Source organism: Spermophilus citellus, assembly GCF_964194105.1.
Source record: "Spermophilus citellus genome assembly, chromosome: 17".
Classification (NCBI taxonomy): Eukaryota; Metazoa; Chordata; class Mammalia; order Rodentia; family Sciuridae; genus Spermophilus; species Spermophilus citellus.
In genome coordinates, this window is record NC_138199.1 from 24,678,013 (window position 1) to 24,694,639 (window position 16,627).

The window sequence follows — 16,627 nt, forward strand, 5'->3', positions numbered from 1 at the left end:
GACAAGTTACTTTTAAGCTCTCCAGCCCTCAATTTCTCCAACTGTGAAATGAGGGGAGGTGCCCTTCAAAGATGGTTGGAAACATCAGATCAACTGGACAAGGGTTTCGGCTGAATTTTTATGTCTGATGCAAACGTCAGAAAGCAGTGACAGTTCCCCCACAATGTCTCTATCAGGGATCCTCACACCGAGGACCCCACCCACCTCTGTCTCTCCTCCTCCTCCTCCTTCCCACCCACTTCTGTCCACACCTTTCTCTTTCCTCTCTCAATTGCTAATGGACTTTCCCTACTTCTCAGGTTACCCACTGACTACACCTTGATTTACAGTGCACACCAGTCTCCAGTGCACACACTGTCTCCAGTGACCCTCTCCATCCATACTCCTTCAGAAGGAGCTGGTGAGCCCACCTGGGGTCAGGTCCCCACTGCATTAATCAGCCACCCAGCATCACCCTGGGAGCCTCTCCAGTCCCTTCTTAAGGAAAGATAGGGAGTCAGGGAGCTGACAGCCGCTCAGCCTGTCCTGGGGACACCTGCAAATCGGAGACCTCATGAGAAATGTGAGAGAAGAGCAGAATGTAGATGAAAGTTTTAAAAAGAGGACAAAGTCCTCTGATATCACCAAAGAGAAAAGGAGTTGGGCGGGAAAGGATTAGGCAGAAGCAGAGCTGGCCGCAAACTGGGGGTAGGGTTGGCGGAAAAAACACAGGGCAGGACGCCAACCAATCTCATCCCAGCCCTGCCTGGTCCTGCCGCTGAGACCCAATCTTGTGACCTTGGGCATGTCTCATGCCTCAGTTTCTCCACCTGCACAACAGCATTCGGGACTAGACAATTTCTGAGGCCCCGTGCGTGCGTTAGCCTTGAGATGTGTTTTTCAGGAAGAAATGGACTCATGCAATCCATGTGTGTCTGACCCGCTCCTGCCCGGGGTCCAGGTTGGACATTGTTCTAGCTACTGGAGACGGAGCAGTCAACAAAGCAGACGGAACTCTCTGCCCTCCAGAGATCGTCACACACGGTAAAAACTGCCAGACTGCTGAGAAAAGACAAATGCTTCCACTACATCTCCAAGTGATATTTTTATTGGTGGCAAGAGGAAAGGAGAGATTCTTTGTTCATCAGATTCTCGCACTAATGAGAATACCTGAAGTCATGGAGCGACTGTAATTAGGCCAGGAGCTGTGCAGACTCCAAACTGCCTTAAATAAGAATGGGGGTTTACCTAACCTACCCCTTCAAACTCCAAGACAGGGAGGGATGGGGAAGGAGGCAGAGCGGCAAAGAGCCTCCCTCTCCCAAGTAGCAGGGAGTCAGAGGTGATCCAGGTGACCCCCATTCCTGGGCCCTGTCCATCAAGGTGAAGTTCAAGATTGAACTTCTAGGTGCAAAACCCGACATTCCGATTTCAGCTGTCACAGAAAGCAACCCTGGATGTCGGGTGGACGTCGGCAACATCATCAGGCAGACGGCTGATGCAAGGAGGCCAGGGCTCCCTCACTTGCCAAGGTGAGGAGGATCTATTATTTGGAGGAAATCAGGATACAGGTCAAACCCAGGTAGCCCTTGATCCCCAAGCTCCTTCCACCCCAAACTGCTGTTGGCACCCCATAGAAATAATGATCTTGCGGGAAATTTTTTTTTAAATGGCCAAGTTCTGGTCTGTTTAGTTGGATCATCTTCAGCCTGGCTTTTTTAGGGGGTGGGTAGGGTGCAGTGGGCATCAGGTGAAAGAATTTCAAGCTTACATGCAACCACATGTGTCCACTGTGAGCTGGGGGCACGCGCAGCTGTGTGACCGGGTTAACCACGGGCCTCCCTGAGCTGAGGCTCCTGTGCCAAGTACAGCTAATGATGTCCACTCTGAGGTGAGGAGAAGGCACTCCGTAAAGATGCTGTTGGCCATCTCCAGGGCTCGAGCCAAGCCTCCTGCAGAGCCCATGCTGTTGAAAGTTGAACTGTTTGCTTAATTAAATGTGAGCAGGGTTGCCTGGCCATTTCTCACAGACAGAGAGGTGTCTTGGCCTTGTGACAAATGAAAACTGGGCATGTGCTTTTCTTCTTTGCCATCTCTGGAGGCACAACGAAACCTTAGACATCACTTCTGGCTGAGCCCTTATCATGGTAGATGGTTCTGCAATCGAAGGCATCATTGATGTCAACCAAGGGGACTGTTCAGGTGGTGGGGGGAGGGGGAGGTCAGGAAAATGCCAACTCTAGTCCCCCTTGGTGATATCCAGGCCTAATCTCAAACTCTGGCCTTCCCCTGACTAGCTGAATGACCCTGAGCATGTACTCAGCCTCTCTGTTCCCCCCACTTCCCTCTTGCCTGAGAGCTGATCAGAGAGGATCTTGGCAGAAAGCAAGTACCCCCTGGAGTGGGCAGCCCCAAGAGCAGTTGAGGAGATGAGGGGATCACCCAGGAATGATGAACACCAGGGAACAGCAAGAAGAGACAGCCACCACCTTCCTTAGACCTGGAGGGACAGAGAGGCACTGATGTTCCAAGAACCAGCAAGAACTGTGGGCCAGGCACCAGCTGTGACCGAAGGTCAAAGGGCACAGCCACTGCCAAACCACAACCCAGTAAGGAAGGACTAGGAGAAACAAATACCCATAATGCTCTCCTTCCATTAGCAGATCTCCGGCTGGTACCCCCTGTCAGCCAAACCCAACTGGAGGGGGCCAAAGACAAGAAGCCCCGAATATGTGTGGGCACAGAGAAAGGTAGAGAACAGATTGGGGACAGGTAGAGACTTACCAGCTGGGGTGGGCTGTGCAATGGCTCCCTCCACCCAAACACACCTGCATTCTCGTCCCCAGAACCTGTGAATGGGTTACCTAATATGCAAAAGGGACTTTTCAGGGGTGGTTGTCAAGGGTCTCAGAGTGGGGAGATTGTGCTGTATTATCCAGATGGACCCAATACAACCACAGGAGTCTCTGTAAGAAGGAGACAGGGGGGTCCGAGGCACACCAAGGCAACGTGAGGATGGAGCTTAGCAATGCAGAGAAATTGGAAGATGCTACCTTGCTGCTTTTGAAAATGGAGACACCAAGGAATGCAGGGAGTCTCTAGAAGCTGGAAAAGGCAAGAAAAAAAGATTCTCCCCTAGAGATTCCAGAAGGAACACAGACCTGCCAAGCCACTGTAGAATTCTGACCTCCAGAAGGGCAAGGGGAAAAGAATGTATTGCTTTAAGCCATTAAGTTTGTGATAATTTGCTTCAGCAGCCATAGGAATCTGATACACATGCAGAAGATGAGGGGGTGGCTCCCTCTGGCTACCTATCCCCCTTACAATCCTCCTAAAATCATTCCCTGGTCTTAGGGTCCTCATCAACCCCAGTTAGGATGGAGGTCAGAAGATAGCTCATACCCGGGAGCAAATGCCCTGGTAAAACAGTACTGATGCTTGGAGGGAAGGACCAGGCCCTTGGAGGGGGCTACAAAACCCACACAAGCACCTCTCATGGGGCCTCTCTGACTGCTCCAAACAAAGGCTGCTGGCAGGCTCCAATTGCTTCTTAATATAAGTTTCACACTCTCCCCCCTATTCTTTTCCTTATTTTAATGCATCATACCCGTGTCTGGACTATCTGTTGAGGGACGCAGCACAGTGACATACAAAAAGCCCCAGCTGCGAGGTTTGGAAACCTGGATGCTAATCTAGGATCTGCCTCAGATTTGAAGTGGGGTGAAGCATATTGGCCACCTCTGAGCCTGTTTCCCGGTTCATACAAGGGGATAGGACTGGTTTGTTGATAAGGCCCCAGGCAGCTGGCAATCTCATTCCCTGGGTCTAAGTACCTTCTTCACTGTTATCAGCTTTCCTGACCTACTGGAGCTGCAGAAGGCAGGGGTGATCAGGGTGTCTGCAGAAAGATCAGCCACATCAGAACCCCACCACCTGGCTCTGGGAGGACAGTTTGCTTGTTCTCTGCTGTCCCCTGCTGGCCTCGCAAAAACAATGCACTGCAGCTAGATCCCTGGGAAAGCTGATCTCCAGAGATCACCCCTGCATCCCCCTGCCCAGACCTGGCCAACCAGGACCTTCCTCAAGGCCATTTTTCAGAGCACAGAAGAAAGCCCATGCAGACACCAGGACTCTGGATGGGGAAGCTTCCCAGGTGTATTCTGCATCCAACTTCCTCTGCACTAGTAAGGTGGGGTGTGAGATGCAGTAATTTCTCTGAAAACTGGTACTATTGTCCCATTCTCTGACTTTGGATGACAGTAACATAGGATAAGCGGCCCCTGTACCCTCCCCCCCCCTCTCTCTCTCTCTCCAGGATCCCTGCCACCACAGTCTACAGATGTCTTGACCCCCAACCCTCTTCTTCTTTGGGAAAACTATCCTAGGGCATCACAAAGATAACTGTCAACCCGGGTGGGATCAAACAAGACCTAGCAGAGTCCTGGAACACATTTGGGCATTAGTTTTGCTGTGAGATCTGTGGGCCATTCCCTGACCAATAAGGTGGTATTCAAACTGTCCCCAGGAGAAAGGGCAGCAGTGGGAATGTTGTACACACAAAATGGACAGAGCAAGGAAAGCTGGGAATTCTGTGGGTCATAGTGACTGGTCCTCAGATAGCATCCCGTGCCAGGTTCCTCTCTGCTTCTGAGCCACCAGGGCAGCACTACCAGGAAGGAGCAGGCAAAGTTTCACCCCCTCCTGCCCGCATGTCCTATTCCACCTTCTCCATCTCAGGAGACTCTCAATGACCTCAGGATACTCCTCCTTTGCTGCTTCTGAAGATCATAAAGTCCCCTTCCTCTGACCTCCCCTAAAACCACCTCCTCCCACATGGTTCCTTCATAATAGGCCTGGCTGTCTCACCGAGCACCAATCCAAAGTCAACCAACAACAAACCTCCCTTTTCTCCAAGACAGGGAGGACTTCAACTTTAAACCTCTAGCACCACAAAAGAAAAGAAGAATGAAAGAAATAGTAAAGCACCTCCAGACTAAAGTACACATTGCCTCTCCTGATGCTAGCAGCATCCTCATTCTGGTGGCCCAAGGGGTCAAGGAATTGGAACCTCAGAAGAAGAAATGCAATCAAAGTCCCCTGCAGGGCAACTTACTTACAAGGCCATAATCATGTAAATGCCGTTTATTGATTTTCAAATTTTAGAGTCAATCTGTGGACAAAGCACAGAAGACCATTTTGGTTACAGAACACAAGACAGGTGTTAACCAGGATGATGGAAAAGTAAAGTACCTTGAATTTCAGGAAGCAGGAGGAAGTGGGGGGTAAGGGAGAAGGAGAGAAAGGGTCCCCACACTGCCATCTTCATCCTACACAGGAGTCACCAGATGGACTAAAGTCCATGAAATTCTGGGGAGCCCTAGGTATAATACACAGTTACATAAAGAGAACCAAAAAGAAGTCCCAAAATATATAAGCATCCAAAATGGAGAGAAAGAGAGGAAAGGGCTGAGAAACTGCCAAAGCATGGCATCTTCATATTTCATTAACACGGGGTCAAATGATGCAGAGAGACGCTGTAATGCAAATGGATTATTTGGAGATAGAGAAAACGACCCGAAGAATAAAAACAGAACCAATTAAAGCAGCGACATCTGAGCTAAAGGGACAGGGAGGAAATTTCACTTTTATTCATAAGTTCTTCTATCTCTTTTGATTTTTTTTTAACCATGGTCATGCATGACTTTGATTTTTAAAAAAATAATAATTGTAGCGCAGCATAGTGGAAACTCGCCTATAATCCCAGCTACTTGGGATGCAGAGGCAGAAGTATCACAAGTTCCAGGCCAACCTCTGCAACTTAGCATGACCCTGTCTCAAAATAAAAATAAAAAGGGCTGTCGATGTGGCTCAGTGGTACCACAAAAACAAACAAAAACTCTGGGTGGGGGCTGGGATGGGGGGGGGCTGGTATCCGTCCTGGTGAAGTTTCATCTGGGGATGGAACTCAAGCCCTCAATATTGCAAAGCATGCACTCCACCACCGAGCTACATTCCCAGACCTCAAAAAATAATTTTAAAATTTAAAAGGGAAACCAAAACCTTGGTCAATTGAACCAGAAATGATCAGGCTACCTTCTCCCTGCCTGGGTGCCATGCAGGCTGCAGGACAGAGGGGTCAGTGAAGCCGCCAGAGCTCCCGAGACGGGAAAGGTTTGGGGGTCCCCCACCCCATAGCACAGGCGGCTAGCCCAGCATGCTCTTGCAGCGCAGCCGCTCCTCCTCCTCCTTCTCAGCCATGCGGCTCTCCAGCAGCCTCAGCTCCTTATGCACCGCCTTGCGCACGGAGGGCTCCAACTCCAGCACTTTCTCCAGATCCGCCTTGGCCTCGGCCGCGTTCCACACCTCGGCGTGAGCCCGGGCACGCACGTAGTAGGCTTTCGCGATGCCTGCGGGGAGGATCGCGCTGCACCCAGCTGCCAGGTTTGCAAAACCCGGCACCCCGCCCCCGCCCCAGCCCCTAGGTGCGTCCCATGCCTGTTTCTTCCTCTGCAAAAAGGAGATGATGCTAATCACCACAGTCCCGGCTCCTCTCCCTTGCATGGATTTTTCCAAAACCTGTAACTCATTTTATATTCAGAACTGTGTCTTCTTTTCTGATAAAGGTTCCCCAAAACTGCAGAATCTGAAGGTCCTAACCTGACACTACCCCACACGGTGACTATGGGGATGAGGAAGTAAGATCATTTTAAAAAGAGGACTTCGTGCCTGGTGCATGCGCTTTTGATGCCTTCACTGTTAACATTGTTCAAATACCTTCTTCACAAATATTGCCATGTCACCGCACCCTAGGTACTAATGTGGCTTTGTTAACTTTCTCTAGATTGATTGCCTGCTTCTTTAAAAAGCCTGATGACTACACCACAAAATCACTAGTAAGTCGGGTGAGCTACTGGAGTGTGCACACTTTAAAATACTTCCCACGGTGAGCCCCCCCCCCCCCCACACACACACACACACATACCTTCCTTGCAAGTTTGGGGAAACCCTGCTGGGTGGAGACAAGTTTGAGGCTTCAAAGGGATGGGGAGAGAAGTCCACGAAGGTCTTTGCAGATGACCCTGTGACCCTGGGCCAGATACCCCTCCACCTGTTGGGACGCCCCGCCCCGTGACCCGCACCTGGGTGATGGCGGAGGATGTCGCTGGTGTGCTCCAGCACCTCGTAGTACTCCTCCTTCTTCAGCAGACACTGGCAGTAGTTGAGGATCAAGGTGTTGATCATCTTTTCCAGTTTCAGCCACTGCACATCCCAGGGCTTCTCCTGCCCAGTGCAGAAAATCAGCCTTGAGCTTGGGCAGCCAAAGGACCCCCTCCTCCCCAATTTACTCCTCCAGAGCCAACCCCACCTCCCGCCCTAGAGGGCAGCCTCCCACCTTGGTCTGCAGGTTCCGCAGGCACACGATAGCTTCCTGGTACTTGGAGGAAGCATCCTCATAGCGGCCAAGCTTGAAGAGCCGGTTTCCTTCTCCGTGAAGGATGGGTACTGCCTGCATCTTCTCCTGGTTGTTCAAGTTCCACGTCTCCCGCTGGTACTCACTCGGGGCCTCAACCTGACCCAAGAACTGCGGGTGAGTGAGGCAGGGAGCCCAGGAGCCCGAACCTCAGCAGAGACCAGGGAAGGTGGACCCAGCAAGACCCCCTGAAGTCAGCTCTGTATTGACCACAGTGTCATGTGCTAGAAGGATCATGCTTGCTGGTCAGAAACGCATGCACAGGGGAAGGAAGCAACAAGGCCCAGGGCCCTGCCCTAAATCGATACTCTGTGCAAATTAGGAAAAGGTATATCTTCATCGGGACACTTTACTCCCAATATTCAGAACTGTCATGGATACTCATTGCATTACAAGATACATTGCATTACCTTATTGCCATCTGCTGGAAAGTTGTCATTATAAAAATACTAATGTGCAATGTCTATAAGGAGCACCTTAGAGGAGATGTCCATGTGCTGTACAACTGTTTGAGCAAGCCTATTAAGGCCTGTGTTTGCTACAGTTCTCTCTTTTATTTGTATTTGCCCATGTAGCCCTGAGGCTGAGCCTCAGCTTGACCTTAAGCTGATTCCTGGCCTGGCCTTGACCTAACCCTGATCCTCCCCCGACAGCCCTACAAACATGTGCTGTCAATCACTCTGAGGTGTGGATGGGAGGGTGTGGATAGTTCCATGTAGCCTCTCCCAGATTTTCCAAGAACCAAGCCTGAACCCACAAACCACAGGGATCAGGCAGGAGATTGTGATCCTAAACTTCTCAAAACAAAAATGGCAGTAGAAAAATGCCTCTCCAATAAACATGAACCACATTTCTTTTAAGTTGGTTCCAAGTGGGCTTTTCTCTTGGAAAACACACACACACACACAGGGAATTTTCTTTCTAAATTCCAATCCTTCTGAGGCCCTTGAACACTTTCTTGTTCTCTGGGGAGAAATAGGCCATATCAAGGCAAGTGGGGCTGGGGCTCCCCAGGATACCTCCTGTCCCCATTCCCCCTCTGGTACTGGGACAGCCCCCTCGTCCTCCTGACCCCAGAGTCCCACCTGGAGCAACTCGATCACAAATATCAGAGGCTGCGGCTCCTTCTGCAGCTCGTCCAGGTCCTCGTAGCCCAGTGTGTGGTAGGCGAACATGTTAGCCAGCCCACATGTGTGGACATGCCACTCTGTGGGGTCCTTGCCCTCGGCTACCTGCCGCAGGCTCCGGGACAGGATGGGGTAGACCCCCGTGTGCTGTGGGAAAGACAGATGGGTAGCATCTGCTGAGAGTTAGTTGGGGCACAGAGACCCCCTACCCCCTTCCCAGCAGAATCCACTGTCCCACTGTACCAATAACAACTGTGGTCAATGGTATGCCAGAAAAAGTACTTTATTAACTTCAATTCTTAACATAATCCAAGGAGGGAGACATTGCTAATATCCCCATTCTACAGATAAGGAAACAAGAGCCCAGAGAGGTTCAACAATTTGCTCAAGGTCACACAACTAGCCAATGACAGAGCCAGAATCCAAACTAGCTCCCTAAGCCATGCCCTTAGCCTCAAGTAGCCTGTGATTGACTGTCACACATCTTTTCCCCAAGGAGACCCTGAGCTTCACAAGCCTATGACTCATAGGAAGGACAGTATATAGCAGTGGAGGGATCAGGGTCCCTCTCCAAGAGGGCCAGCAGAGCAACCTGGCAGTGCTGCAGACCAGGAGTGAGCCCAGGTCACAGCACCTCCCTGAATCCCAGTTCCCTTGGTGCCCTGTGAAGTGTTGGGGCTGCTGTAGGGATTAAAGGGGGTGATACAGAATAGGTCTGGCTCATGGCAGCCACTGGGAGCCAGGGTCGCCATCTCAGGTGGAGGAGGGCTGGGGAATCCGCCTTGGAGCCCCAATTTCCCCAACTATGCTTTCTGAGAACCCACGTCCCTGGCCAGATTCTGAGGTGGCCCAGCTCAGGCCCCCAAGCACAGCTCCAGCCACACTCAGCACAAAGAGAGTAAAGGGACAGAGGACAGGGATGAGGTCACCTTCCCCACCCCCATCTGCCTGGATTAGCTCCTTTGTGAGCCTCCGGCCAGATGGCAGCTGAGCCTGCAGGATTAAGGCTGGCCTGGTGGAGGGAGCGGCACCAGGACTCGCTTGCTGAGGAGAGCAGCAGCCAGGATTCCCCAAACCCATCCCACAGCATATAGACCAGGAACTCTGGACCAGGCTGTCCTGGTACTGAGCATGCCCTCAGACCAAGGCCTTATCCTGCTGGATGCCTGCCACCTGGTGGTACCAGGGCCCCTAGACATCACCAGTGGGCTGTGGGAGCTACAGGAACAGGGAGAAATCCCAGGAAGGAGGATAAAGGCCAGGAAACACAGCCAAGTCTTGCAGTCTCTTGAGTCTCCTGGGCAGCACCTTGGAGAGAGCAAGGAAGGTGCCAATCTCTGCTCTGCCAGCCCTTGAGGCCTGACTTTTCAGGCCAGCAGGGGCAGCACAGTCACACACAGGTCTGCACACAAGTCTGCATGAACCCAGGCTCCAGCCCTTGGGACTGACTCAGCCCACTGGGGCAGCAACTGGAGACAGGGGAGCCCACTGTCACCACCATTTGGGGGGCTTTAAGGTCATATCTACCTCGCAGATTGCTTTGTTTTATCCTTCAAAGTTGGTTTTCTGGTTTTTGTTGTTGTTGTTTGTTTGTTTGTTTTTAATATTTTTTTAGATGTTGTTAGATCTTTTTTTTTTATTTTATTCATTTATTTATAGGTGGCGCTGAGAATCAAACCCATTGCCTCGTACATGCTAGACAAGTGCTGTACCACTGAGCCACAACCCCAGCCCGTCTGTTTTTGTTTTTTTAAATTAGTTTTCAATGATTAAACTTTGGGAGAGTCCACGGGCTTCTGCGGATTTCTGGCTTACAGACTGTACTGTCACACTGGGCCCTGTCCCTTTGACATGGCAGCCATCCAGGTGGAGATGAGGAGCAGCTGCCCCCGTAGATGGGGCCACCAAGGTTTCTGACCCCTCATGGAATTTGAGTTTGCAACCCCAGGCCTCACAAGATTGGGCACCAGAAACAGATCTGCATGGAGACCAGTATCCTCCCCCTGGGAGAGGGAGGAATAAATTTCAGAACAGAAAATCCCAGAACCCCTCACTGACCCTGTCCCTCTGATTTAGGGAAAGGGAGGGAGGGTCAGAGACCTAAACTTTAAGGTCATCTGATGCGGACTGTCCAGGCCGAGGGCTCTGTAGAGAATGATGCAGGTGACTGGTGGGGAGGGCCAGGTCTCCTTGGTCCTTTCTCAAACACAGCTGATTGTCACACTGGTTGCCTACTCCTCCTGGTATTCAGGTTCTTGGGCACAGAGATGCCCACAGAAGAGAAACACTGACTAAATGGAACACACCAGGCCTTCTCACATTTCCTGATCTGGATGCCACCCTTCCTTCCTTCCTTCCTAGGCCTGATGAACTCCAAGACCAGTTCAATGGCATCTTCTTAAAGAAATCCCCCCAAGACCCTAAAGCAGTTAGTTGTCCCTCTTTGGTGGCTTTAAAGAACTCAGCTCTCACTACTTACATTGTGACGCTGGATGCCCCACATTATAATAGTCTAGATATCTGTTCCTCCAGAAATTGAGTTCCTTGAGGGCTGCGGACTTTGCCTGTTTCACTTCTAACACTCAGAAAAGTCAAGTCAGATGTCCAGTGGCAGTTTGCTAAGTGCATGGATGGATGGATGGATGGATGGTTGGAAAAAGAAAGAGAGAAATGGACAGATGAAGGTTTAATGATGGAAGATGAGACTGAATGAATATTGGTTGAAGTGAAGAATGGATTAATTGAGACCTGAGTAGGCAGATGGATGGATTGACAGAAAAAATGTGGACATACGGGTCTATAAATAACCGTGGAAGTTATGTATGGCTGCGTGTGCCTGTGCGACCATGGTAACTGTGGGCTGGGAGGAGGAGATGTGGGGGGCTATCGGGAAAACCAACAATCACTCTGGTATAAAAGTGACCAGATTGTGAGACGAGCAGTGCACTCATGTGACTGTTGATGTGGCCAAAAAAGCACAGACACCACAGAAAACCCAGAGCCATGCCCACAGGGCAGAAGCAACAGCAGCTTGTAGTTTTGCAAACAACAAATCAATCAACTAATCAAGAATTTATTGACAGCTCCATGCATGCAGCTCTTCTGCGCTAGTAAACATGCATCCTATGGGGAGGGGGTTGTTGGTGACAAAGCCTGTCTAACATATGGCCTGAACTAAAGGTGCATATCCTGTGGATGTGTAACCGACGTGATTCTGCAATCTGCATTTGGGGTAAAATTGGGGGTTCATAACCCACTTCAATCTAATGTATGAAATATGATATGTCAAGAGCTTTGTAATGTGGTGAACAACCAATAAAAATATATATATATAAAAAAAATAAAGGTGCATATCCATTTAAAATTATATAAATTTAAAATTATATAATTTTATAATTTTAAATGGATATGCACCTTTAGTTCAGGCCATATGTTTTAAACTAACTGAAACTACAGAAAAAGCCAATTCTCTAAATTCTTAATGTGATAAAAATAAAATGTCTTTAAAATTAGAAAGCATCTGGATGAATAACAAAGGGACTGGTACCAAGACAAGACGCTCAAATAATATTTGCTAAGTAATGAGTGACACGTTGGGTGGGACCACCTAGTGGTGGAGGATGGAATTGCACTTAAAAAGAATCTAAGAATCTAAGAATCAGGCACTTAAAAAAAAAGAAGAAAAAAAAAGAATCATGCACTGGACAAAGGAGTGAGGGATCACAGCCCCCACTTGGATCCTGTCCCTCAACTTGTTTGGCTCAGATCACATAACTTTCTCCCTCAACAGACTGGTTCCCTTTGAGAGTATATTGTGAATCTCATTTTTAGTAAAATGAAGGAATTAATCTTTAAAATCTTTTAACTCAAAGGTGTAGTCCCAGCTTTTCAACTGCCCTATATGCACTCATATACATAGCTTTATGGAATCCCCAAAAGAACCTTTTAACTTAGACTTGTATTTACTTATAGATGAGGCAATAGAGTGGCAGAAGGGAGGAAGGACCTCCCCAGGCCACACAGCTAATAAAAGAACAGAGTTCAAGTGCAGGTTTATTTCTCTCCAAAATTACTCTTTCAAAAGGTCATTAGCCCCTGGTGAAATAATCTGTAGGCACATCCACCATCAATAGTGAACATCAAGGGGGAGCTTTTAATGGATGGATGAGGTTGTCAACTCCTGAGCCCACCCATCAATCTTAATGTCACAATAGGAGAAGCAGGCATGGTGTGCCTCTCAATGAGAGGTATACAGTACCATCCATGACATACCTTTGCAAAAACAAGGAACCTGAATCTTGTCCAGCCCTGTAGACCAAACTCCCAATTGAACAAAAGTATGGGGAACAGAGGAACATGCTAGACAATTCCATAGAAAAACAATGAGAAAACTCAGAATGTGAAACTTCTACAGAACAACTGACCTTGTTCCTCCAACAAATCCAAATCAAAAAAATAATAACAATAAAATAAAATAAACCCCATAAATAACAAGAGATTTGGAAGACATATCAATAAAGCACTACCTATGGACTTTGGATCCTAATTGAACAAACCAAACTCATTCACTTATAAGAAATAAATGAGGAAAAAAATAAAACAGAAATTCTAAGCAACTGGAAATTAAATGACATGAAGGAATTATCCAAATTTTAAAAAAGATTTAATAATGACATTGTGGTTGTGTTTTTAAAATATCCTTGTATTTTAGAGATACACATCTCAATGTTTACAGATAAAATGAGCTGGTTCTGGAATTTGCTTTCACCATGTGGGATGAGGAAGGTAAGTGCCTCAGGGGTGGATAAAGCAGGACTGGTTATGGGTTGATGGCATCAGGTGGTAGGGACTTGGAAATTCATTATGCTTTGGCTTTGACTTTTATGTGCAATCGTAAGCAATGTTTGTTTGTCTATGAGTTTTGCCATTTCCATATGGGTCACAGAACAAGGAGCCTAATTTCTAAGGATAATTTCTAAGGGTGCCATAAATACAAAAGAAAAAAGGGTTTTGTTTGTTTGTTTTTCTTGCAATGTTGGTAGGTCTAGGGAAGAGGGATAAAAAAGCAACCAATGGCCAAAAGTCTCCAGGATCTTAAAATGTTGTGCAAAAAGTAAGAATTATAAAGTGGGTGGACTCACTCCCAACGGGCATAGCCTCCCTTTCCCACACTCCCTCAGCCAGTCATGGCCCTGGTTGTCACTGAAGGGCCTATTCTTTTGGTTGGAGATATCTTATTTCCAATGAAAGGGAATGAGGATGTGGGATTTGCCTTGGAGAATTTGATTCCCACTCCCAACCTCCCTGAAATGCTACAGCTCTGCAAAGAAGCTGGATGAGCAGGTGGGGGAGTGGGCCAACGTGGATTACTCACGATGGTGTCACACCAGAACTCTGCCACCTCATTGATCCGCATGGACGTCAGCAGGGTTTCCCAGACTTCAAGCTTGAACATGTTCCCCATGATGATGTTCATGGGATGGCCCACCTGCTTGCTGTCGTCTATCACCGTGCGCTCCTCGTCACATTTTGTGGTGCGGAAATGAAAGGTCACCTGGCCACCAAGAGAGTTGACCCTGGTCTGCACACCTCCCAAGTTCCAGAAGAAGCCCCCACTGTGGCAGACCCCCAGGGATGCCCTCAGGGGTCAGCTCACCCACACCTGGTAAGCTGATAGGGCACCTTAGACAGTATGAGCCTCCTTCCCACCCATTTCCTACCAGGGACAAGGAGTCCACATCTCTCTCCCAAAGCACCCCATTCCCTCCCTCTGCTGCTCTGCATGTCTGAAAGTCCTTCCTTAATAAGTTCCAGGGGGCCACAGATACATCCCTCAGCTACCAAATATTTGGGGACAAGCATCATGACCCCCAAGGGCCCTTTCTTCTCACTTAATACTTGGGACTCCAGAAAATTCCCCAAAGCCCCTCCTCTCAGCCCATATTAAACTTTAACCAGTAAAGTATTAAAAATGCCCTATAAATGAGTACCAGCTCAAATGTCTGAGGTGGACAATTCCAGGAAAGGCCCCCCAGACTGGTCTTGGGCAAAACTGAAATCTGGTGGATGTGTGGTGTGCACAGCTGAAAAGAGGAAGGCTTCCACGGGGAGCCCCATTTGGTGGGAGTGGGGGACACTTACTCGGGATCCTGTGATGAAGTTTGGGAGCTCCCCAGTGCCCCCGTGCAGAATGGTCTTCTTGACCCCTTCCACATTCAGGAGCATGGTGGTGTCCATGGCTGCGGGTGGAAGGACATGCCCAGCCCAGGCTGGGATAATCTCATCCCAGGGGGAGGACACCTAAGCTGCTGAGACACTTGAGGATTTGCTTGCTGGGGAGGGATGGGGGGAGGGGTCAGGGCTACTGTGGTCACTGCAGGCAACTTTCTTCTGCCCCATCCGTGACCCCCTCACATTGATGAAAAGCCTCTGCCTGACACCCACCATTATTGTGTCAAGCTTTGGTTTTCTGCCATCCTAAGAGGGAAGAAGGGCAGCTAATCTTTCTTAAAGAAGGCAGAGGAGTAGAGAAACCATCAGGAGAGGCCTGGAGGCCGCCAAAGGAGAAGAGGAAGGGAGGCCTACAGTCCCCTTCGCTCTGCCTGGTCCAGGGAGCCATGACCCCAGTCCTACACTCTAAGTCCCTTTGGACCCCAGGTCAGGGCACTGCTGCCTTTGATTCCACCACCCTCCCTCTTCTCTATTTCCTCTTCCTCCTCTCCCCTTTATCTGCCCTCAGGAGGCGGAGATGTGGTCAGAGGGGAGAGATGCAGGTTTCTGGCTAAGCAAGAACTTGGAGTCTAAGAGACAGAGAGAGGCAGGTCTGGGAAAGGTGAGGTGTCTTCTGCAGCCGTTTTGTTCTGTTGGTTGGGGTTTCTTTTCTTTTCTCTTTTCTTTTTTTTTTTTTTTTTGGATTTAGGGATTGAATCCAGGGGCACTTCACCACTAAGCTAAATTCTCAGTCCTTTTTGTTTTTTTTATTGAGATGGGATCTCCCTAAGCTGCTGAGGGTCTTGCTAATTTGCTGAATGAGGCTAGCCTAGAACTTGCCATTCTCCTGCCTCAGGCTCCAGAGCTGCTGGGATTACAGGGATGTGCCACCATAGTCGGTGGTCTCTAGCCTTTCTGGAGTTCTTAAGCCCTGGATCCTAGGACCCAGGCAAAGTTTATTCAGGGTATCACTCCCTTTGAGACACTATGATAATTCAATGTGAAGACTTGGGTGTTTGGCGCTACCTAGTGGTCAAATCAATTCCGCTCCCCAGAGTCCTGAGGCTGATGGAGGACCCCCACAACACCACTCTGTCCTGGATGCTGACTTGTTACAGAGGAAAGGGACACAGGATGTGCCACTGGCAGACATAAGAAGAGCTAGGAGCCTCACAGAGCTGAATGCAAAGGACTGATCCCACCTCTTATTTACTGACATTGAGGCCTTGAATTTCTTCCATCCTCTCTAAAATCCATTTTCCCAGCTAAAAAAGGAAGATTCTCCTCTCCTACCACCCTCTTCATGAAGTTGGGAGGCCTGGAGCTATGAATGAGACCCGAAAATCCAGCACCCCCAAAAGTCTTAACTTCCACTAATAGCTGTTGGCTTGCAAGAAGCCAAAGATGGGTAAACTGGTCAGAGCCAGAGAACCCAGCTTGGCCCCTCCAGGAAACCCTCTCTGAGGGCTCAGACCACCCCACCACAGGGCCTGTGTCCATGTCTGCCTGAAGATGCAAAGACCAGCCCTTCCCTCTTCTCTTCCTTTCTTTTTCCAACCACACAGCAACCTAGAAGGTATGCATGCATACAAGATAAAATGGATACTCAAAACAACTTCAAAGGAAAATAAAAGTGATTACCATAAACTGCTAGTGAGGGAAGGAGAACACACAGCCTCCTGACCTGGGAGTTGGTTACTTGGGAGTTTGCTTTGTAAGGATTCATTATTCTAGAGTTTCTATCAGGGGCATTTTTCTATTGTGACTGAGTTCACAATGGGAGAAAAGGACCTCATCGTGCTCCTCTTACAATGCTTGAAACTCTCCCACTGTTTCCATC

At 49.0% G+C, this 16,627-nt stretch overlaps 1 protein-coding gene across 1 annotated transcript; it reads right to left on the minus strand.

Moving 5' to 3' along the window:
* Positions 1-6,183: 6,183 nt before the first annotated feature.
* AIPL1 (AIP like 1 HSP90 co-chaperone) lies at positions 6,184-14,814 on the minus strand (the record flags this gene model as incomplete). Its single annotated transcript, XM_081271985.1, has 6 exons — positions 6,184-6,386; positions 7,119-7,260; positions 7,373-7,549; positions 8,536-8,724; positions 13,952-14,131; positions 14,719-14,814. 6 exons carry the CDS (start codon positions 14,812-14,814, stop codon positions 6,184-6,186), a joined length of 987 nt encoding a protein of 328 aa, XP_081128111.1.
* Positions 14,815-16,627: the final 1,813 nt, after the last annotated feature.